Here is a 24,707-nt window from a genome sequence, read left to right as displayed (position 1 = left end):
GAATTACATAAATCTCTTTATGAAGATCTGTGAAAGCTCCCAACGGATTGTGGAGGTGTCAATTTGCAGCGTTCTTGGAGGAAACAAGACTAGCAGCTTCCGTTGATTAATCAAAGCCAAGCAACGTGATATTATGAGCTCAAAAACAGAAAACCCTCGAGGCCACAAATATAAAGACTCAAGTCACGTAGAAAGTTTAGTTCTTACGGGTCGGTATGAGTCACGGTTCAGAAAGATGAACTAAAAAATTGTTCGTTTTTTTTTGTGAAAAAAATAAATCAAAACAATGTTTTAATCAAAAAAGTAATTTTTTTTCTAAAAAAAATTAACGTATTGAGAAGCAAGTTTCGCCCATATCAGAACTAGTTGTGGACCTGTGGCCGAGAGACCTTATAATTCCTGATCCCACGAAAACCCATTAAAAATTCAAATAGAAGAGCAGGTAATACTGACAAGAAACCTTATTAACCGGCTGCTCGCAAGTAGTATTTTTTTTTAGCAAGCATTTCCTGTATCATAAGGTAAGTTGAGTTGCATTGTATCAAAGATGATAATCAAGAAACCAAACGCAAATCAGGAGGAGCAGTTAGGCCCAGAGACCAATCGATACCACAAGGCAGCATAATAGATCAAAACTTTGTGGGCCAAATACCAGAATATTGCGACCCCGGAAAACATTTGTTATTAGGTCTCGATACCTCCTAGTAATTATACAGGAAAAAAAATACAGGAAGGAAATTTAAAACATCGGGGGAGATGATGAACAAGTCCTTTGCAAGGATGCTTTCACATACGCACCATCATCGGTTACTGTCTGCCTGCCTGCCTCTCTTCCTCTAAAACCGGCAGCTAAAGGACAGAACCTTCATAATATAGAGGTAAATGACCACATAATTTGATGGCCGACTTGATGGTGCTACTTGCGCTTATACCTGAAAAAAGAAAATGGGTATCGATGAGTATTGAGTTCCAGTAATTGGAATGATAAAAAAAATATATTATTTTGATACTTGTAGGTAAAAAGTCTGAGAGTATTATTCTGGAATGTCCTCTCTAAAGCAATCCATAACATCTAAAGTCCACTTTTTGAGAATTTCATCAATGCAAGTATCTTTGCTGGCATCGGGAAGTGGCAAATCAGAAATCTATCACTGAGATTAAAGCTGCAGTAATAATGCATTATATGACAACGCAGGTAGCATAGCGTATTTTATGGTTGGGAATCTTAGGATGGTGTAAGCTCCAAGAGTACTTTTATTCACACAACATAGGGCATCTATGACATCACATACATAACGCTTGTGCAAATATTAGAGACCTGTGTTATGTGGTAAACTATTTGTGAGTCACCCTACAGTTAACTGCAAGAGATATTATGCTGCGGCTTAACCAAGACAACCTATTTATCTAGCCTGCGTTGATTGAGATATGTCTCCTGTAGCTTTGATTCTATGCTATAGACAGTATGTAGGAGATCTAGAAACATAAAAGCCAAGAAAAGAAGAAATATTAAGTTGATTTATACCTTGATTTGCTTTTGAATGAATTCTTGGACTTCTTGTTTCCTGTTCCGCTACTTCTTCTCTTCTGCTTTTTCTCACTCATATCGCTCTGGAATAGCTCCTGCATTTCTTCTGTCCTTGATTGAGTTCTTTCAGGAGGCTGCTTTGATTTCTTACTACCCTTCTTCTGCACAAACTTGCCCGCATCCATTGCCTTCTTCACAGCCTTCGCTGCTTTTGCCCGCCGGTAACCCAGATCGACTAGTGATAGTCCAGTCTTTTCTTTCTTATTTTTTCCACTGCCCTGCAGTATGATATAAGCAACACATTTCACTTTGCAAGGAGCATAAAAGAAACTTTTGCAAGTAATAAAATGTTAGCATTGAAATACGTTGGCCTGGTTTAATGATCTTATGAAAACCTGAAAAGCACTGACAAATTGACATAAAAATTGCCACCTCAAAATCCTACTACAGAAACATCTTTGCACATATCTGCCTTATGGTTTGATATTAGCCATTCAAAATATCTAGTGCCATAGACAACAGAACAAGATTATATACATGCATGATATTTGCTCACAGAAAATGAGGGGACACATACTTCTGATTTCTCTGTCAAATCTTCATCCTCTAGCATCTCTCTGGCTGCTTGTAATTTTCGACGCTTTTTACGGGGTAAATTTTTCTGTTCAGCAGAAATTAGTTATGTTTGTGAGAATAATTTTTTTGAATCAGAAAATAATAGCATTAAATTGCAACAACAAAAAAACAAGACAAGAACAAAAATCACCTCACGCTCTCGCTTCCTCTTTTCCTTCATTTTAAGGTCTTCGGCTTGTTGGGCACTCATCACCTCATTTCCAGAACCTTTTTCTTTTTCAACTGATGACTGCTGCATGCAATTGAAGACACCATTTGATTAATAGGAGAAACTAACCTCATACTAAGATTGCTTCATATGAAGTGCTGAGAGTGAAACTGAAAGAGGTAAATCATTTAACACAGGAGGAAATAGCTATGGTTGTGTGTATTCCATTTATAAAGAAGAATAGCATTATTGCTTAGGAGGCATATCTCCTCTAACATAAAAAACCATCTTCACGTGATTCCCGTCCCCATAGAGGATAAAAGTATAAAAGGAGATTAAGAAAATATACTAAATGCATTATCCAGCCTTGCCATATGACAGCAGATAAAACCTAGCATTATTTATCAACACCTTCCAGAAATCATTATGTTGACAAGGTTTGTGTCTTCTTCTGAGTGGCTATGGTACTGGCAGATCTTAATGGCCAGAAAAAATAAATTCAAATTCCAGCTTATGAACATCTGGGACAGATTTGTTTTGAACAAACAAGGCATATAACATAAAACAACCGTGATAGTATATAAAACACCTTTGCTGCTTTTGCTGCGAGCATTTTCTCTCTCTCTGTTACAAACCAAGTCCTTTTGGGACGTGAAAAGATTTCATCCTTGTGTGCGATCATATTTTCTGCCTGCAAGAATCATAAAGTGTATGAACTTAATTTAGTGCTTTCTCAGGTTAACAGTTTCCAAAGTCACAAAATACTTTTACACCAATAGTAAAGACTTTCAACACAATGTGATGGCAAAAAAAAAAGAAATACAAAATAAAAATTAGAAGACTAGTACTCAAGTTATAACTATGGACTATGAAGTACACTATATCTCTGACAAGATCAACAGGCAAGAAGTCTAATTGGAGAAGGGTTAAATACCTTGGTTGCTTCCATTTCAGCTTTTCTTATTGCTCTCTCTTCCCTGCAGGTATTGAACATCAAAAACTTAAGCGTAAAATAAGAAATTTTTTTGTTTAAAAGAACCACGAGAACATAATCCCATCAAGACCTCTCTTGTTGAAGAACATCAGCCACTTGATTTTCCATGTTCTCAATCATCTGAGACCACTTAATAATTGATTGCTCTGCAACAATACGGCTCCTCAACTTTGAACCAGCTCTCTTTGCCTGTTAAATGAACAACACGAACAACATGGCCTCTGGGTGAGTCATATTCCACAACCACATTGGTGAAACTTCTAGTTTTAACATTAGCAACTTCATGCAGAACTAATGAAGAGTTGGACTATCTCCAAATTCTCCTTTCAAAAACCTACTTAAATGAGATCATATAGGATATGGCCTTCTAATGAGAGAATCCATATATAATTTATATGATAAAATATTTAACTAATACTAAGGGATCTGCTTTCAAAATATAACATAATTGAACATTAAGAGCCTATATAACTAAAAACAGGATGTTTCATCCATGTCTCTGTATTTTTATGTCAATTTAATACATTCCTTCCTACTGAAGCCTTGACTATTGTTCTGGGAATATATTCAATTTTCTAAGATGCAACACAATCTCTCGCCCAAACTATTGTGACAGCTAAAGGTTAATTTAAATTTTAGGACCCAGGAAATCCTGGAAAGCCAGTGCATGAAAGTGCAATTTGACATCTCCATGGCTATGAACACACATGTTTCACCCATGTGTGTGTATTTTTATGTAAATTTAACCAGTGATATTTAGTCCAGAAGCCATAAACACGCTTTAATACATTCCTTCCTACTGAAGCCTTGACTATTGTTCTGGGAATATATTCAATTCTCTCAGATGCAACACAATCTCTCGCCCAAACTATTGTGACAGCTAAAAGGTTAATTTAAATTTTAGGACCCAGGAAATCCTAGAAAGCCAGTGTATGAAAGTGCAATTTGACATCTCCATGGCTATGAAAACATTCTCTTCTTAGGTATTTGGTGCGAAAAATGTACATGGTTTCTCCTACAAAGCCAATACAAAACACCTTTCATACACTAAGAGAAGTAATATCAGTATTGCTTGAGTGAATGGAATAGCCAAGAAAGAATTACTATGCCAAATTAATGGTTCCAGATTAACAATATCCAGGACAGGTGGTGGATGTAGACTGTTTATCTCCTGGGGTAAAATTAGCCAGAAAAGTTAAACCAGTCTTAGAAGATGAAAGGAAGAACATGGCTCACAATGGCTTTCAAAAGGGATCGATCATTATCTGTCACAAATGTAACTGCATATCCTTCTCTACCAGCTCTCGCAGTACGACCCACTCTGTGAATGTAACTGCACAGAGAAACAAAGATAGAGGTGATACCACAATGCACTGTGCTCATTCAACAACCCAAAAACAGCATTCAAATGTAGGATGACGAACAAATATTCAGAAAAAGAACAGGCCTGTCATAATCAAGCAACATCAGAAAATAGTTCAGTATTTACCTAGTAAGGTCACGGGGACATGCATAATTGATAACTGTCTGAACACCAATAATATCAAGTCCCTAAAAAAGGCAAGAAAAAGGTAAAAAGGTACACATTATATCATCCAACCTCCAAATCTATAGCAAATAAAAAGAAGAGGAAAAACAAAGAGGTGAGCAAAAGAGCCAGATGTTGACATAGAGGCTGAATTCTCCCAAGTTCCAACGAAAGAAATATTTGTAAATTATTCAAAACTTGCCAATTCTTGAACACCCCAGTACAAAAAAAAAACCCTTAAATCAACAAAATAAAACTAGAAAAGGGCCAAGAAGGTGATATTGATATAATAAAGCAATATGAAAAGGAATGTTTTAAGTCTCATGTTTCCACTCACTCGAGCAGCTACATCCGTTGCAATCAAAAAGTCGACTTCCTGCTTCCTGAAAAGTTCCAAAGCCTACAGCATGTAATCATGAATAAGTCCGGGAGGCAACTGAAGATCTAAAATTACCAAGCTAAGCACTATGCTATCCCCAGAGTTCTAACATTTTGGTAGCACAACAGGGAACAATATCCAGGCACTGCAAAGACCCAAAACTAGCAAAACACAACTTCTCAAATTAAGCAACTCACATCAAGACGCTGGGCCTGTGTAAGATTTCCATGAAGCTCAGCAGCTTTAAAACCCGCTAATCCAAACAAAATCTTCAACCTATGTGCAGCTTGCTTGGTTCCACTGCCAAAGGAAATTGAAATTGATCATTAAATTCATGTAACTGATAAGTCTAAATACAGGGAGGACATGCTTGATCTGTGGAAAGCTAAAGTTGCCAGTCAGCCAGTCAAACAGTATCAACTTTTGCCATGGTCCCCATGTCAAAGACCCAGATAGAAACAGGTGTTTGATTATTTTATTATTTTCATTTGCTCTATTGTGGAATTTTGATAATCTGTTGGTGGTTACAACAATAAAACAAATCCAAATTGCTGTTACTTCAACATTTCCATATGCGCATCAGCGAGACCGCACATCTAGATTCATTACATGATAATTATTGGCATTTAGATAAGCTATTTAAAAAAAAAATCATTCAGAAAACAGAGTTTCATGAAGAAAATGACAATATAATGTAATAGCAACCTGAAGATGATCGCTTTAGATGTAAAAGTTTTTGAGCACAATGCAAGGAGGACTGCCTCCTGGTTGACCTCACGCATCCTGCGTAGTCTAAGCACCCTGTGGAAGAGAACCATGCTTCTTGGTTAGTTAAATCAAATTAATAGAGGGTATATCCAAAAATAAGTTGAAGGCCATTTTCCCATGATAACTTCAGTCAAAAATACACCCTTGCCAATACACATCTGACATACAGATGGCTAACACATTGTAGTCAATATAAAAGAAAAAAGAAATAAAAAATGCAGGGTCAGAATGACTCACTCCTCAGTCAATGCTGCTGGTCGTTTTGCAGATGGATCAGCAGAGAGACGCAGTGGTTTGGTTAGAGAAAGCTTTATAAGCATATCAACTTCTTCAGTCATAGTAGCTGAAAATAGCATGGTCTGCCTCCTTTTGGGACAAAGTCGAACCTGCCAATAAACCAGGAACTGATTATAAAAGACTAAAAGCAGCAATAAGACCTTCAATTGAAACTACATACAACTTACAACAACAAAATTGATTACTGAAATGCAGAAGCAACTAATGGCTTTTTTGTTCTACATGTGCCCAACTCAGTGAGACCTAAAGTGATGTATTCCTAAATTTCAGTTAGCACAATTTTGATGTATTCATAAATTTCAGTTAGCACAATTTTGTTAACTGTAGGAGATATGGATGCTGTTAATTCCTGGAGCTATGTTTTACGAGATCAACTGTGACTCTTGACAATTAAGCTTACTAACAAAACTATTAACAATGACAGAAAAGCCATCATAGATCTTATGTAATAAAAGAAGAAGAGGTCAAAGGTACCAGCTCGTGAATTTCAGCATTAAATCCAAGCTCCAGAAGTCGGTCTGCTTCATCAAGGATTAAAACTGCTAGATCATCCAAATCAACTGACATAGAATTGCGTAAATGATCTATCATGCGCCCTGGAGTAGCTACAACAATATCTGGCATTGATCTCAAGGAAGCTTCTTGCACCTAAACAACAATTACATCACTTCTGATTTGTTGATGAAAGAAGAACAAGGAATTCCCATTTTGCAAGTATATGATATCAAATTAATTGTACACTTCCAACCGTGTCTAATCAAATAATAGGTGTTATCAAAAGCAACAAATTAAAAAACACTGGTGTTATTCCACCACAAACAAAATGTGCATGTTTTTATGCAGTTGAGTAAATTGAAAAGATAAATACCTTTGTAGAAAGCCCTCCAACAACCAAGCAACATCTTATATCCGTAAATTGCGCAATTTTCTCAATCATACTGTGAACCCTGCAACACATGCACCAAGTACAGAATCAAATTCGATCAAATATTTAAAAATGAGATACACACACCTTTAATTAAAAAGATTAGCGCACAAGCACTCACTGAACCGCCAATTCTCTGGTAGGAGTTAGAATAAGGACTCTTATTGCTAGAATACGTTTTGGACGAAACAGTAATCTCTCCAAAGTAGGTAAGGCGAAAGCTGCTGTCTGTAAAATAAAATCATCCAGAATTAGTCCTCGCATTTCTATTCGATCAACTCATTTTTTCACTAAACACAAAATGCACCAATTTTTCAAGTTATTAACAAAAGCTCATACCTTCCCTGAACCAGTAATAGCACTCCCGCAAATATCACGCCCGGTGAGGGCCAACGGTATACAAGCCGCCTACAAACAATCCCTAAAATTCAATAACCTAAACTACAATGTAAGTAAATGTATAACAGTAAAAATTGGGGTGAAATTGGAAACCTGAATTGGAGTAGGCTTAGTATAACCTAAAGCCTCGCAAGCTCGAAGCAGTGGCCGAGATAGATTAAGCTCCATAAACGAATTGGCATGGAAAGAAGTTCCTTCTGAAGGCGCAAAAAATGACTTCCTTTCCTCTACATTAGTATCCTCATCACCCTCGTCATCTTCCCCCTTATACACTTCCTAGAAAAATAAAATAAAATAAATTACATGAAACCTATAAATTCCTTAATAAATGCAAGAAGTTAGTTAGTTAGCTAGTTACTTGTTTGTCAGGTTCGGAATCCGAGGAACTAGCATCGTCGGCGTGTTCAGTTAAAGGAGTGGAGTGTTGTTGGCGAGCTCTTGAGATTTTGTCATCGATGGAAGTTGTGCTTCGACGAGCGTGTTCTTCGGCGACGGATTCGGAGTAGGAAGCAAAGTCCCAAGGCGACTGCTTCTGCCGCCGTTTTGATGGTTTCTCTTCTTCTCCTTCTCCTTCCGCTTCTTCTTCCTCGTCTTCCAGTTCTTCTGCTTCTGACAATTCAACTTCTTCGTCGCTAGGAGGCTCAAATACGAAGCTTGGAGCCATTGATTTGACTGAGAAGAGGCAGGGAAGTTTGTGGTGGTTGCTTTTACAGAAAAGGGTTTTGTGCTGTTTGTTAAGGGTTTTGGAAGGAAGAGGCATTTTCCTGCCTTCTTTAGACGGTGTCGTTTCTCCTCCTCGTACAGTCAATTGAGGCCCAATTAAAAGATACTGGACTTTTTGAAATGGGTTAAACATTGTTATTTTTACTATCGACTATCAAGGGGTCCTTAGGATTTTCTTGGGCTATAAGGCCCGGTGTACTGAGCTTCTCCAGTGGGCCCATATTTCGGACTGGTTATTTTTACTATCAAGGGTCCGCATTTGCTTGAAATTCGTCCTGTGCTTATTGATCTTCAATGATATCCTTTTCAAATTCTTTAGATGATAACAGCAGGATTTGAAGTTCAAACCCAGATCGTCACCTGTTTTTTTTTGGAAAAACTTGTTTCTTTTTCTAGAATTATAAAAATACTTATTTAGTGTGCTAGTAAAAACAAACTAAGTGTTATTAAATATGATTTAACCTAGCAAGTCAATCTATCGACTTGTCGACCTGAAAACTATTGCGAGTTAGGTTTTATATCAAACTAGGTTGGAGTTAATCTAATCAGCCTGATAATTTAATCCATGACACGCTCAACCCGGTTAGAATATGAATGAGATTTGATTTGATTTTTTTAAAACCTTAAAAAACATTATTTTAGATATAACCGGATTAATACAAGTCGACATATATAGTACCCGTAATGAAAAGAAGTGGATAAGCCAGAAGTTAATGGAAAACGTTTTTTCGGCTACCAATTAATAGGGCTAATGAAAGACGTTGCATGGTATTGAAAGCAGAATAGAGATGTTAATAAATGCCATTAAAACTAAGATATAATTCAATGTGAAAAAAATTTAAAACCACAATAAATGTATAATGATAATAGTCTATTAAGGTGGTGTTAGGTTTGGTGGTTAATTTTATTTTTTAAAGTGTTTTTAAATTAAAAATTATTAAATTAATATTTTTAGTTTTTTTTATTTTTTATTGGAAAATGTGAAAAAAAACTTTAAAAAATCACTATACTTTTTAAAAAAAAACACCATGTGACACACACCAGCTACAATAGCCATTCGAGTCTCGGAGAGAAAGCAAAACTTCGCCGAAATTGAGATGCAAAGAAACCCAACCAAGCCACTGGCCCTGGAAATTCACTCCGAACTTTTTTTTTCAGCTGAACAGTTCCCTTGTTTTTGCTGCTGCCGGTATCAAGTATGACCTCCAGGCTCCAAGCCAGGCTTTTCAGCAAATGCAACGGCTCAAAAATAAGTTGACGTGGCAAAGCTTGAAACAGTTACAACTTACAAGAAAACAAGATGTATGACTTATGAGACATTTTTATTTATACTCAAAAATAAAATACTCGTCACTCTTTTAACTTATCTATGCACATTATTGTATCTCCTCCCTCTCTGGCAAACAAACAAACACCTCGTGAGTCACTCTTTCATGGAAAAAAGGCTCATACACCACGGCAAGAACCACCAAAAACCAAGAAAGAGACTCTACCTGGCATTTTTAATCCCTTTTCTTTATTCTCATTCTTCTTTTCGTACTTTTGTTATGGCGCTGTCTCTCAAAATCTGTCTTTTTTTTTACAGAAAACCCGTATTGCTTGATATTAATTGCTAATGCTGAGGAAGTCTAAACCGGACCTGAGAAGCCGGGGACCGGACAGCCACGCCGTGCCAGCAAATACCACCTTTGCACATCTCATGAACATTGACATGATCCCGTGAAATCGCATACGTGGCCTTACGAGAAATATCCCAAGCCAGCGTCCCAGTCAATATCAAACCCACTACGATAGTAGACAGAATCAGCACAAATCCACCACTGAAGCTCCTTCCACAGACCAGCCCATAAACCTTAATTCCAGCTATCACCGCCACGTAGATCGTCGTTAAATTCCCTATCACCGCATCGGATAGCGCCATGACAGAAGTACAATACAATTGCTTTTCTTGTGAGTCTATAAAGGAGGGCAGGGGGGTAGAGGCGAGGAGCTGAGCTTATCTTGTGGCTGTTGGAAGGTAAAGTGGAAGGTATCAGTTTCTTGACGTGCGTCCTCAAAAATTAGCCAAAGAGATCGTACCACGTACATTTCTTTGCTTCGAGATAGAGAAACCTTTAACGCGTCGCAAGATATTTTAGTATTTTTAATAAATTAAATATTTTTTTATTATTCTTTTGATAACGACGTCGTGGTGGATGTGGGGATAGCCATGACAGAGACGTTCTGTCTAATTGGTAGTGGACCGAGTGAATACGAGCGATGGCCAGTTCCAAGGAGTTAGATTGTTATTTAAGAAGAGAGTACAGGGAATTTTTTTAATGCATCGGTCATGTGAATAATTTGTTATGGTCGTGTTTATTTTCGATGGTTTTTAAAGTATTTTTAAAAATAAATTAAAATAAAGAATTTCATATTTTTTTTAACACATTAAAATAATAAAAAATACAAATTTAATATTTTTTAAAAATATAAAAATTTAGAAAATTATGATACAACCGTACTTTCAATGACTTGATATCTTATAAAAAATAACTTGTTTAAACAATTATTCAATAAAAAACTTGATTGAAGAACAATTTATACAATATATAAAAAAATATAATTTGTTTAGACCATAGTTTTGAAACCCGACCCGGTCATTGACCCGGTCCAGTGATCGGGTCACGGGTCAGATGGGTTGACCCGGATTGACCCGGGTCAACCCAAAAAAAAACAAATACCTATATAAAACATTTAATTAGTTACAAACTTACAATGCAACACTAACAACAAGAAATGAAGAGACATATCATTTAAAGAATGAAAAGATTTTCGATCAACAACGATCGATGAGGAAAGAAATGTGAATTCTCATCATTATGTCTCGTGATGTTTATTAATTACAAGACCTGTAACATATGTCAAAATTAAGGGTTTAAAATTCCAAGTGAATTTCATCAAACCATAAGAGGGAAATAAAAAGGAAGACTCAAAACACTTATATATTAACCACAATCATTCATTGATGATCAACTATATATTTATAAGTAAAACAGTATTGTCCCCCTAATTCATCTACCATGCATGTTGCCCTTGCTGGAGGCTATCTACTCTGAAAGATTTCACATACATGTCTTCTTTCAAATCTGAGGATTTCTAGCTAGCATCTTCAGTTGAATGTTTCAAATTAATTAAGTAGGATAAAAATATAAAATATTTACTACTACATATAAATATATAATACAGGGGCTAGTACCAAGTTGTGTATGATAACTGGATAAGGAGCATAGAGACGAAGAATTCAAGAGAGAGAGGAGCTTTCAAAGATTCCATTAATAGACTAAAAATAAGTGAATTAGCTAAATTATGATTCTTAACTGTGGTATCTGCATCAGCAATGGTGACCCAGGCAATTGCAGCAATTCTGCATCAGCGCATCAGTGCATCTCATTGTTTTGGTCTTTTAACCAAAACGACGTAGTGTGACTTTTACACATTAAAAAAAAAAGGAGGCCAGGTCTCATCCGGGTCGACCCGCCGGGCCGGTCCGGGTTTCAAAACTATGGTTTAGACAATTATTCAGTCAAAATTTTGATAGAGTAAAAAAAATTAATTGGTTGTTAGTTCAACTAAGCATGTTTATCAAACCTAAATTAGTTGGTTGACTTACTCACTTAAAGCCTTAGCCAGGCTATTTTTTTCAACTGTCTCGAAAAATTGGTATGGTTTGACTCGAGTGACTCGGTGGATTAATTCTTAACTTAGATAATCTGATCAAACCTAGTTAATTTATTTTTAAAAAATCATGTAAATCAATATCATTTCAGTTTTCTTGAAAAAATTATTCTATATAGCATCGTTTCATTGAGAAATAAATAAATTCATGTTAATATGTCTACTTCCTAGTTAAACTTTCTAGTTCACAATCTAACCCTTAAACCGGATCATCTAATTATATGATTAGGTGTTGCGTGGATTGATTTACTATATATATTCAAGATTTTATTAATTTTTTGAATTCAGGTTACGGATGACAAAGTAAAAAATATATTTATGAATTAATTTATGACATGGCAATGGATGTTTCAATCTTTTAATTCCAATGTATATTTAATCTCCAATCCACTAAAAGTTATGTATGGTGGGCTTAATGCTGATCATTGGCCAAGGTAATCCAAAGTTATCACTCAGAGAAAAAAGAAGGAAAGAAATCAGTGAATGTATAGTGACCCAGCAACCTCCCAAATTACCAGCTTTTAAATTTCGTTGCCTACCCGTACAAGAAAAATAATAACATGACTGACTCCACCAATAGACTCTCCTCTTGAATATAGATCGAGGTGGACCCAAGAAAGAGCGTCTAATACCTTGGTTGAGTTTCGTGGATTGCACCGGTTTTTTTATAAAATTTTATTTTTTTAATTATTTTGATATACTAATATTAAAAATACTATTTTAATATATTTTTAAATAAAAAATAATTATTACCACACTTTTATACCTTTCATACCCCCCCTTAATTTCAAAGGAAAAGAAATCTAATAAACCAAGACAATGATGAAACTAATTATTGTATTAAACTTAATATTTTTGCTCTGTTGATCTAAAACAGGAAATACAAATATAATATTTCAGCAAGAAACAATGTTAATAAATAAATATTATTTTAAATGATTTTTTCTAAGTTCTTACAATAATTTTTTAAAAAAGATATTAACCTACATCATTAATCAAATAATTAGCTTGTACATTGAATATTATTTTTCATCACAATGATTTCAATTTCCTAGGCAATCCATTGGTATTGGGTCGGACTTTTTCTAATTTGATACGAGTCAGAATTAAATATAGATAAACCCTGACTATATTTTATTGGGCCATCTAGCCCTTTCCATCACCCAACAAAATATTTTTATTATCATTTTTTTGTGATGCTTTTATTTTATTTATTTTATGGATGGATGGATTTTATCCTTTATTAATGGTTTTTATGATTTTACTATTCAACAACTCGGATATGTTATTTTTTATGTTTTATTTTTTTTAGAATGTGATTTTTTGTAGTTAACGATTTATTTCAAAAGTATCTAGTGAGTACTAGAAAAAGTAGAAAAAAAATATTTGTTACCAAACATTTCCCTTTATCATCTTAACACAATATTTCATAAATTTTTTGGATATATAATATGAATTATAAAACCTTTTTAAAAAATAAAACAGTTTGAATACAACTACTATTAAAATAATAATTATTTACAAAATTGATAGTTAAAAACATGATTGTATTTAAAAATAGTATTTTCCAGATACTTTTTTAATATATCTATTCTCTCAAAGCTTTTATTTAATTGTGTCCTTTCAAAAAACAAATATACCAAACAATAGGTATTTTGAATTGTAGGCAAATGCATATATATATATATATAAAAAAAAAAAAACACTAGCCGGACCACAGGAGAAGTATCATCATTGCATAGCTTGATGTCCAAGCAATTCTTTCGACGAATTTAAGAGAATTATTTCTTCCCACAGTTGTGGTTATGATTTAAAAAAAGTTGTTTTATAAAAAATATTTTTAGTTGAGGTTGGTTTGGAAAAATATATATTTGGTTAAAACTATGGTTGAAATTAAGGTTGAACAAAAAATAGTTTAATGTGTTTAGTTAAAAAAATGCTTTTCAAATTGAGGTTATAAAATAATTAATATATATATATATATATATTAATGATTTTTAATTTAAATATTGTAGATTTAACTATTGTTATTACATCATGAAATAAATAATATTGATATCAAATATTTTTTGCAATGTCATCACATACAAAATTTAATAACAAAAAATTTAGTTTTGATACATATATATAAACTGGTTTAAAGTTATTTTTCACTATTGTTAATGAAGAAAAATTTGACAAAAAAAATGTTTTGTAACATTTATAAAAACTTGGTTGAACGGAATAGGATTGTGGTTAAAAAAAATGATAAAATGAATCTAATTTCGGGCATTCTTCTTTATATATATTAATCACAAAATTACAATTTGCAATACTATATTTTTTTTATAGTGGATGAGGCCGTTTGAATTGATTTGCTGGGAGAGGAGTAATTAATTATCCAACGGTTTTTTTTTTTTAGGAGTTTAAAAATTTGTTGACAGTGTTGGTGGATAACAAAAGTTGAGGTTGCTGCTGGTTAGAAGCAGGTATTGCCAGCTTTTTGCTAACCACAGGTTCGCCCACTATAATGATGGGTCCCACCAATTTCAACCTACGTTTTAAACATAACCAAACAGATATATATTGCGGTTTGACTGCACCTCAATTCCTGCCGCATTACCAAACGGACATCTTCATTGACGGGATGCGTGGTTTTGGCGTATATGGAAAGAAGTTTTGGCCAATGCCTCCACGGGATCAATATTTAGAGTGTTTTTGGTATTGTTGCTGTTGTGGTTGTGGTTTTAAAAAAATTGTTTTATAAAAAATATTTTTAATTGAGGTTGGTTTGAAAAAATATATGTTTGGTTAAAACTGTGGTTGAAATTGAGGTTGAAAAAAAAGTAGTTTAATGTGTTTGGTTAATAATGTTTTTGAAATTGAGGTTATAAAATAATTTTAAAAAATATATATTAATATTGATGGTTTTTAATTTAAATATTGTAGATTTAACTATTGTTATTACATCATGAAATAAATAATATTTTATATAAAATATTTTTTATTATTCCATTAAACTATCTACAATTCCATCACGTAAGAAATACATACGACAAGGACTACAGTGTTTTTTGTTTTTTAAGCACGCAACAACATCAGGTAAAATATAATCAGGAATAAAATTGGAATTGTGATCAAATTCTATAAATGTTACGTCATCAAGCGATCTCTGTCTAATTTATACAGTGTCATTAAATAATGTTAAACACTAGTTTTTTTTTAATAAAACACAATTAAAAAATAAAAAATAATTTTTATTTTTTATTTTACTGGGTCGGACCTGGTTCAATGCATTTTTAAGCTTTGAACCGGAACCGGTCCGGCCGGAACAGTGTAGCCATGCTACACTGTTCAATGAACACTGTTCGTGCTAATTAATTAGCATGAAGGGCGCAGGAAGCAGGACTCATCTGCTTTTTTTTGTCCTGCGTTTTGGACGCTGAAATGCAATGGGTCCCATGAATAGGAAATTGCTTTTTACTTTACCAAACAGGTTGCATCTGCGTTTTGTTAAAAACGCAGACGCAACCTCGCTACCAAACACCTTTTTAATGGCAAAATCCAATCCCTTGCCGTTGGGTGAATGTTCAATTAATTACATAGACTAAAGATTAACTTGCACCCGTTTGTTCACTGAAAAATAATTTTTTTTTAAGTATTTTTTTTTTTGAAAAATAAATTTTAGAAAAGTGAATTATTTTCTGATGTTTGGTAGTGTAATGAAAAATAAATTGAAAAAAAATTTACAGTATTTGGTTATATCATGAAAAATAAGCTGAAAAATAACTTATTAATGTTTTATTTTTCTCAAGTTTATTAAAATAATGAGGAACAAATCTTACAAATTAAAAAGTTGAATGAGAATGAAATTGAAAAAAAATATAATTTCATAAATTATTTCAAATAAAATAAATAATAATCAAAATAATAGAGATTAAATATAAAAAAATGAAGAAATTAAAATAATAATAATTAACATTTCATAAATTATTTCAAATAAAATAAGTAACAATCAAAAGAATGAGGATCAAATTTGATAGATAAAAAATTTCAATAAAAAAATGGTAAGGGAAAAACAAATAACAATTATAAAAATAAGGACCAAAGTTAATATAAAAATTAAATTTTAAGTGATGAAATTGAAAAATAAATATTCAAAACAAAATATATAGAGCAATCAAAAGTTTGAAGACCAAATTTGATATAATCGGCAAATAATATGACTTTTCTAAATTTTTTACAACTTCCAGAAAGTGTTTTCCGCTCAAATTTTTCAGGAAAACACTTTCTTGGAAACCAAGCTAAATTTTTCTTTAACTAGAAAGTGTTTTCCATTGACCAATTTTTCTAATGACAAATAAAGACATGAAAGTTTGGAAAGTGGTTTTCCGGAAATCACTTTTCAGAAAACAAACTCATTTTCTATGATATAACCAAACACTAGAAAGTGTTTTCCAATTTATTTTTCATTACACTATCAAATATTAAAAAATAATTTATTTTTCTAAAATTCACTTAAAAAAAAATTATTTTCCAGCAAATAAATATTAATTAAACAAATATAGTTATGTCTCGTATAGCTGTCAAGAAGGCTATAAAGATTTTGGCTGTTTAGTAGGGTGAGAAGGTTTTTTAGTGGGTGTTTAGCCACGTGGTAGTTTTTCTTGTTGCCGTTTATAAAAATAGGTTTAAGAGAATTTATAAATTATAGTTTTTCTGCAACTAAAGTTTCAAAGTAGAGTTATCAGTAAGATCCATGCAAATATATATTGTGGACTGATTAATCAAATAATTTTAAAATTATGGTTTAAACAAAACATAATTTTATCAATATTTAAGAGGATGTTTGAGAGTGTAATAGATGTTATTTTTTCAAAGTGTTTTTTATCCATAAATGTATTAAAATAATATTTTTTATTTTTTAAAATTTATTTTTGATATTAATATATTAAAATATTAAAATAATATTAAAAATAAATATATATATTTTAAATATATTATGATGAAAAATAAATTCAACATCAAAGTCAAGCACTGCTTAAGTCTGTTTGTTTTTGCATTTTAAAAGTGCTTTTGAAAAAAATTAAATTTTTTATATTTTTTTATTTACTTCAAATTAATATGTTTTTAGTATTTTCAAATCACTTTGATGTGCTGATATTAAAAATAATTTTTAAAAAATAAAAAAATATTGTTGGCATATATTTTGGCACGAAAAATTATTTAAAAAATAACCGCAACCACACAAACAAGCTTGAATGAGTGGGTCAATTTCACAACTCGTTGATTATGTACTCGATTAGTGTCGGGTTATATATTAAATTATATTAGGAGTTAATCCAATTACATTCAGTTAATTCAGTCAACTTAGTTTACCAGTCAATCAAAATGTGTACGTGTCATGATTTGATTATTTTTTTAAGATACAAAATAATATTATTTTACTCGCAAGGAAAATATTAAAACTATATAGTTTATATAATTTCAAATCGATAAAACTGACCTGAGTTGATCTACTCAGCACAAGACCCGCGCCTCGTATTGGTTATGGACCATGATTCAAAAAATCTGGAGGCATACAAATATGATATTCGCATACTTGTATCTCGTCCGAATCATTGAGTTGAGGTTATTAAACTGTCTTAAAAACCACTCGAGGTCTCCTGCTTATTTTATTTTAGGAATCCAATTTATTACTTTAAAAAAAAAAACATATAAAAACACACCACTTCCAGTTCTCCTTGTTTGGCTAAAAAGACGTTCCACGTACAAGAATAGTTGGAACCACACCTGCCATAACACATTCCATGTTTACCTCTGGTTAAATGACTAGATCGGATCACGATTATTTTTTTTAACTTGAAAAATAATAATTTTGGAAACGACCATGTCTCGTGGATTTAAAGAAGTGAGATAAATTTGATAATCGAATTAAATTTTGATTAATTTGATAATAAAATAAAAAATAAGACGATAATAACAATAAAAATAAATTAAAAAATAATATTGTTCCAGACAAAGTTGCGCCATCACTTGAAATCCATGATTTGGACATGAGATATGTCCAAATTACATGACATATATCGTGCGTCCTATATCACGAGATCGAGATGATTGGATAGAAAAAAATCGATGATAAATAAAACAAAACTAGAAAAAAATAATTAAGAGATAAATATAAATTAAGATATATGTCTTGCAATTCAATATTCTCTCATAAAAAAACTATGTAATTAATTGCTAATTTGAACTTAAAATAACTAAACTGTGTAAAATAAAAATTCAAGAATAAAATTAAGAATTGTTTTTTTTTAAATCACTACTCTAATTTGGGAGATCAGTGTTCTGTGCTAAGTACAAGCATTCTTCTAGTTTGATTAGATGAATGCCACGTGTTATTGTGTAACTGGATATAAGATTTTAACTGGATGTTTTAGGCGTAAATGCGTCTAATAGGAGACAGGGTTGATTTCAATTGAAGAGGTTTCGTTTCACTGACTTGCAAAGTGATGAAACAGTGCTTGATTTTTTGGTCCCGTGGAGAGGTATGCCGCCTCCCGTGTGTCGCCGCTGGTATTCCGATGCATGAAAATATGGATGCATGACTTTATTGCCATTTGTACCTCCAACACCGCAAGGCCCGTCCCATCCCGCAACAGGATGAATGATTGGAACATTTTGCGTAGAAAAAAGTCATTTGCGTGTTTCATGGTTGGGTCTGGAATTTAGAGTTTGTTGGTTAGAAGGGTAACGGTTGATTTTCAAATAATTTTTTATGCTAAAATATTTTTAAGTGTCTGTTTAGTATTAAGATTGATTTTTTTTAATATACTATTATCAAAAATAAATTTTAAATAATAATAAAATATTATTTTAATATATTTTTAAATAAAAAATACATTAAAAATAATATATATCATACTCTCAAACACCCTCAAAATTCTTTCCGTCATGTACTCACGCATAATTGTAAAAATCCAACCGTTCTTATAGTTCGATTAAAAAACTTGAGATCCATATCCCAATCCGAGTAGAGTAGATATGTGAGATTTTTATCCAATTGAATTAATTGAATTATGAATTATGAATGATACGGGGATATGACCAAACTTGTTCTGATCAACTATAAGCATAAAAAAATCTCCTTTAAATATTTAATAATTTGATGTATTTATTAAACCGAATTCTACCACTGGAAAATGAAGAAACTTGTGTTTTTCTATTTATAGATCGTGATTATAGCTATCTAGATATTCGAGGTTTTAAATTTAATTTGTATCTTATGTATTTGAATTATATTTGTCTATTAAAAATTTTAAATTATTATTTGTATTTTAGAATAATTAAAAATTAAGGTTAAAAGTTAAACGTGTTTAGATCCAACAAACTAAATTCTTTTTAATATAATATATCATTCATCTGCCAGATTAAGGGATTAGCCACACCCTTTTCCAGGCATGTGCCGAAATCAAATATAACAATCATGCATTTAAGAGACAAGAATGAGATGACAGGTACTGGCCCCGGCATACACTCCACGTCGAAGACTTTGGAAATTTGGAAGTCGAAGTGCTGGACCAAGACTTGGTTCTTGGAATTGAATTCCACGGTATTTTACGTAAGAGTTTGGGAAGTGGTACCACATGTTTTTTTTATATGTATTAAAATATATATTTTTAAAAATTATTTTGATAATATCAAAACAACTTAAAAATATAAAAAAAATATTTTAAATAAAAAAATTATTTTTTAAATACAAAAACAAATAGACCCACTCAAAATAACAAAAAAAAAAACTCGAGAAATTTCACGAGTTGATGAAAATTTAAGTGGTTAGGTGAGATGATTAAAGTTAATGTTTGTTATTGTGGTAGCAATTATAATTTAAAATATTTTTAAAAAAATATATTAAAAAAAATATTTTTTATTTTTTTAAAATTTATTTTTAACAACAATATATATAAAAATTAATTTTTTAAAAACAAATATTCAAATAGTTGTATAGCCAAACAATGTCCAAGTCTAGTTATAAGATTTCACTTGATCTTAAACTTGATGATTTGTTGATTCTAGACTAACTCGTGACTCTATAGGATTTAATTTGAAGGGTTTACGAAGAATTTTTTCCCCTCATAGTTATGAAGTTTTAGATTTAAAAAAATAAATAATTTAGCTTGATTTATCTGACATGACCTGTGATTTAAATTTTAAATAAAGTACACTTCTAAATTAAAATTTATAACTACGAAATAAAAAGGAAGACACGACCTCTCAGGTCCCAGCCTTATTTTAATATATACGAGAAAAAGGCAAAACATTACTAACGGTACGTGTGATACAAAGAAAAAAAAAGGGAATAGAATTAATTATTACATTGTATTACTGTATTTAATCAAACATCCTTAGTGGTATGAAGAAAGTTTTTATAAAGTTTCATCTCGGTATTTCTCTTTTGCAAAATATTTATTATTTATTTCAGTCCCTTTGTTTTATTTCCACTTACAAATTGGTCTTTGTTTGTATTTTTTTATCCTTGTATTTTTTTTAAAAAAATTATAATTTAATCACTTTGTTAAAACTTTTTGCAATTAGGTATTACAACTAATCACGCAATGACTGTTTACATAACTTTTTTTTAATATAGAATAGTATTAGTGTAATGAGTTATTCATTGCATTATAATTTTCAAAATTATATAATAAAAAAAAAACATGCAATGAATTATTACATGATCTATTATATCTAACCAAATATACTATAACTGCTATTTTTTTTTTTTTCACTTAGCTCTAGCTATTGAATTTTTTAAAACAAACGACAAGATTAAGAATTTTTCTGTCCTGCAAGAAATCAAATCCCTTGCTTTCATTTTTCGGGACTTTTAAACTTGTTTTCCATTTTCAATTGACGTCGAGGTATTTATTTATTTATTCGTTTTTATTTGAAAAAAAGGCCTGGGCCTAATAACTCAAGACTGTGAGTAGCCTGGGCTGCGCAGTGTTGAACTCTCGGGTCATAGAGATTTTTGTCGAAAGCTCGTCGTATGATACCCAACTTTTGCATTGTCCGGCGTTGTTAGCTCTCCGGACTTGATTGGTCATGGTTTCATTTGGGAGGGTAAAATTAATAATATAATCCATGCAGTTGTAAATTAACAATAACAATAATAATCAGTGGATTTTAAGAGATAGATGTTTATACGAAGAAGAGAGAAAGAATAATATTTCGATTTTAGTATTTTGTATTATTAAAATGTTAATGTCGATTCACGTAATGCTATAATAAATAAATGCGATCAGACTTGGCCGGTAAAAGAAGAGGGGAATTTACTGTCACCTTAGTCACGGAACACTGATTACTGGATTTGTTTTTTTTTTAAAAAAAAAAACAGTATGGTTTAACAATAAATTTATTCTTTCGTGGTTTTTTCCGAATAACTTTTAGTGAGTTTATATTGGGTTCATGATTTTAATTATTGATTTGACGAGTTAACTCAATTTATTCAAGTTTTATTTTTGATTTTTTTTTATTATATTTTTTTTATTTCATCATTTAACATTGAGTTAGTTGATAATTAGATTTCATGACTTGTTTCAATTTACTTTCTATGAGGCTATTATTCTTTCTTATGATTTGGGTAACAGATTTAACAGATTAACCCGGATTGACTTAGGTTATTTTTTTGGTTATTTTTTTTAATTGATTTGTTTTGAAATTTCATTATTCAACATTAGATTTATTTAAAAAACAAGTTTCATGATTTGTTTGATTTGTTTTTTATGGAGTTATCACGGTCTCAAAACTCGGTGTATGAACTAGTATGTTAACTCGAATCCATGACATATATTATCATCTTAATGTTTATAAAAAAAATCTTATCTTGAGTATTTATTTTAAATCAAGTTTTATTTGTATTGATTGTTTAAATTATTTTTTAACTCGTTGAGACATTTAAATTATATTAAATTAATTTTGATACAATGTTTTTTATAAAATAATATTAATAATAATAATTTTTTTTTATTGCCTCGCATTGTAGCGTAAGACAATGACATCGACCCCATTTGTTTGTTGGAAAGTAATTTCTTTTTGGAGAGTGAATTCCGGGAAAGTGAATTTCATGAAAGTGAATTATTTTCCGATGCTTGGTAGTGTAATGGAAAATAAGTAGGAAAACATTTTCCAGTGTTTGGTTATGTCATGGAAAATGAGCTGAAAAATAACTTATTAGTGTTTTATTTTTTTCAAGTTTATTAAATTAACGAGGAACAAATCTTACAAATTAAAAGGTTGAATGAAAATGAAATTGAAAAAAAAAATTCATAAATTATATAAAATAAAATAAATAATAATCAAAACAATAGAGATAAAATCTAAAAAATAAAAAAAATTGAAAGATGAAGAAATTAAAATAATAATAATTAACATTTCATAAATTATTTCAAATAAAATAAGTTACAGTCAAAAGAATGAGGACCAAATTTGATAGATAAAAAATTTCAATTAAAAAATGATAAGGGAAAAGCAAATAATAATTATAAAAATAAGGACCAAAATTAATATAAAAACTAAATTATAAGGGATAGAATTGAAAAAAAAATATTCAAAACAAAATATATATAGCAATCAAAAGTTTGAGGACCAAATTTGACATAATCAGCAAATAATATGATATTTTTAAATTTTTCATAACTTCAGGAAAGTGTTTTCCGCTCAAAATAAAAGGAAAACACTTTCCTGAAAACCAAGCCAAATTTCCCTTTAACTGGAAAATTTTTCCGTTGATCAAAAAATATTTTTCGTTGATCAACTTTTCTAATGACAAACAAACACATAAAATTTTAAAAAATAATTTTTTTAAAATTAATTATCAAAAAACAAACACAACCATAATTTAAAATTTAAAATTTAAAATCTAAAATCAAAGGGTATAAGAAAATAGCAATGATTACGCCGTCCCACTCAAGTTCAGAAGGGAAAGAGAATTCGAATTCATGGTGTTAAGGTTGCTTATGGCTTGGTTTGTTAGGCGGAAATTTAACTTTTTAAAAATTAATTTTTAATTTTTTTTATATTTATATTTTACTAGAAAAACTGGTTAATAAAAAATATTTCATAGTAAAAAAAATTAGTTTTTTTTTTAAAAAATATATATATTTTTTATTTTAGGCAGAAAATACTTTATAAAAATTATAAAAAATTTAGAAATATCATATTATTTGATGATAATAACAAATTTGATCTTCAAACTTTTAATTGCTATATATTTTGTTTTAATTTTGTTTTAATTTCATCATTTAAAATTTGATTTATTTGATTTTTATTTTAACTCTGGTCCTTATTTTGATGATTGTTATTTTCTCGTGTTTTATTATTTTTTTAATTGAAATTTTTTATCTATCAAACTTGATCCTCGTTATTTTGATTGTTACTTGCTTTATTTGAAATAATTTATGAAATTGTTATTATTATTATTTTAATTTCATCATCTTTTAATTTTTTTATCTGTTATATTTGATATTCATTATTTTGATTGCTATTTATTTTATTTAAAATAATTTGTGAAACAAATTTTTTTTTCATTCAACTTTTTAATTTGCAAGATTTGTTTCTTATTATTTTAATAAACTTGAAAAAAAATATTAATAAGTTATCTTCCAACTTATTTTTTATGACATAACAAAATACTAGAAAATATTTTTCATGATATTACCAAATATAAAAAAATTATTCACTTTTCATGAATTTATTTTTTTAAAAAATAAATTTTCATACAAAAATAACTTTTCAGTAAATAAAGTCAGCCTAAGAGTCAATAACATATTATTCACGTAATGATCACTGCTGGCTTCTAATGATGCTTCAATGTTTTGTTGAAGTGGTCCACCGTACCGTGTTTGTTAAGAAACTGGGAAGTAGAAGCGTATTAATGTATTTTTGTGTTTTAAAAATATTTTTTAAAAATTAAAAATTTATTTATATATATATATATATATTTGATATTTTTAAATTATTTTAATTTATTAATATAAAAAATAATTTTTTTAAAAATAAAAATATTATTTTAATATATTTTCAAGTAAAAAACAACTATAAAATAAAACTTTTAAAAAATCAACTAAGCATGGCAGAATTGCATATTTACATTTACAGAAAATATAACACTCAGCTCAAAATCTACATGGAACAAAACGTGTAGGTAAGTACACGTGGATTAATCCGATTTCTTCTTAATAATGTTTTAATAAAAAGAAAATTAAGTGTTTTTTATGACCTGAATCTAAACTAGGTTTTAAATTTAGAATTCAAGGAATTAGTCGAGATACATGCAAGCTAACCCAAACACCCATATTAATAATAATAAAAAATATCAGGTAAGTCCATAAAAATAAATCCAAATATTTTTTAATAATGTTTTAATTTTTTTTTTCATTACCTGAATCTAAACCAAGTTTTAAATTATTGAATCATTGAATTGAATATAATTTTATAATCATGGTTTTTTTAAGTATATTAAAAGTTATGTTTTAAATTGATTTATATTTGGAAATATATCAATTTTTTTAACATTAATACATCAAAATAATAATAAAAATATTAATTTAAAACTAAAAAAAATTAAATTTAAATCACAATTTCTCCTTGTAGCCTTAAACTTTGTTACAAGCCACAGCACGATTTTCGTG

General features: G+C 30.5%; 2 protein-coding genes across 4 annotated transcripts; both read right to left on the bottom strand.

Annotated features, from left to right (window-relative positions):
* Positions 1 to 607: 607 nt before the first annotated feature.
* LOC7485601 (DEAD-box ATP-dependent RNA helicase 28) lies at positions 608 to 8,348 on the bottom strand. Of its 3 annotated transcripts, none has more exons than XM_002306906.4 (19): positions 7,961 to 8,346; positions 7,696 to 7,878; positions 7,543 to 7,611; positions 7,325 to 7,431; positions 7,147 to 7,225; positions 6,753 to 6,926; positions 6,219 to 6,367; positions 5,919 to 6,014; positions 5,411 to 5,513; positions 5,172 to 5,234; positions 4,796 to 4,857; positions 4,543 to 4,639; positions 3,377 to 3,495; positions 3,247 to 3,289; positions 2,902 to 3,003; positions 2,295 to 2,396; positions 2,106 to 2,189; positions 1,526 to 1,806; positions 608 to 932 (listed from the first exon to the last, which is right to left on the bottom strand). In XM_002306906.4, the coding sequence occupies exons 1-19, from the start codon at positions 8,264 to 8,266 to the stop codon at positions 917 to 919; spliced, it is 2,235 nt and encodes a 744-aa protein (XP_002306942.1). In that variant the 5' UTR covers positions 8,267 to 8,346; the 3' UTR covers positions 608 to 916. The 3 variants fall into 3 exon arrangements, with proteins under 3 accessions (XP_002306942.1, XP_024457364.1, XP_052308699.1); XM_024601596.2 differs by having other exon boundaries at positions 2,295 to 2,393; XM_052452739.1 differs by lacking the exon at positions 608 to 932 and having other exon boundaries at positions 1,569 to 1,801; positions 2,100 to 2,189; positions 7,961 to 8,348.
* Positions 8,349 to 9,628: 1,280 nt separating this feature from the next.
* Positions 9,629 to 10,402, bottom strand: LOC7493979 (uncharacterized). Its single transcript, XM_002306905.4, has one exon. The coding sequence runs from the start codon at positions 10,244 to 10,246 to the stop codon at positions 9,938 to 9,940; it is 309 nt and encodes a 102-aa protein (XP_002306941.1). The 5' UTR covers positions 10,247 to 10,402; the 3' UTR covers positions 9,629 to 9,937.
* Between the last annotated feature and the right edge of the window lie 14,305 nt (positions 10,403 to 24,707).

The sequence above is a fragment of the Populus trichocarpa genome, chromosome 5 (genome assembly GCF_000002775.5).
Source record: "Populus trichocarpa isolate Nisqually-1 chromosome 5, P.trichocarpa_v4.1, whole genome shotgun sequence".
Lineage (NCBI taxonomy): Eukaryota > Viridiplantae > Streptophyta > Magnoliopsida > Malpighiales > Salicaceae > Populus > Populus trichocarpa.
This window is presented reverse-complemented; position numbering and strand designations above follow the sequence as displayed.

Excerpts from the sequence above, each read along its gene's own strand:
- LOC7485601 (XM_002306906.4), bottom strand. The coding sequence starts at position 8,266 with ATGGCTCCAAGCTTCGTATTTGAGCCTCCTAGCGACGAAGAAGTTGAA. Across the intron at positions 7,226-7,324 it reads ACCAGAGAATTGGCGGTTCA|GGTTCACAGTATGATTGAGA; the intron begins GTGAGTGCTTGT and ends CATGTGTTGCAG. Across the intron at positions 3,496-4,542 it reads GATCCCTTTTGAAAGCCATT|GCAAAGAGAGCTGGTTCAAA; the intron begins GTGAGCCATGTT and ends TTCATTTAACAG.
- LOC7493979 (XM_002306905.4), bottom strand. The coding sequence starts at position 10,246 with ATGGCGCTATCCGATGCGGTGATAGGGAATTTAACGACGATCTACGTG.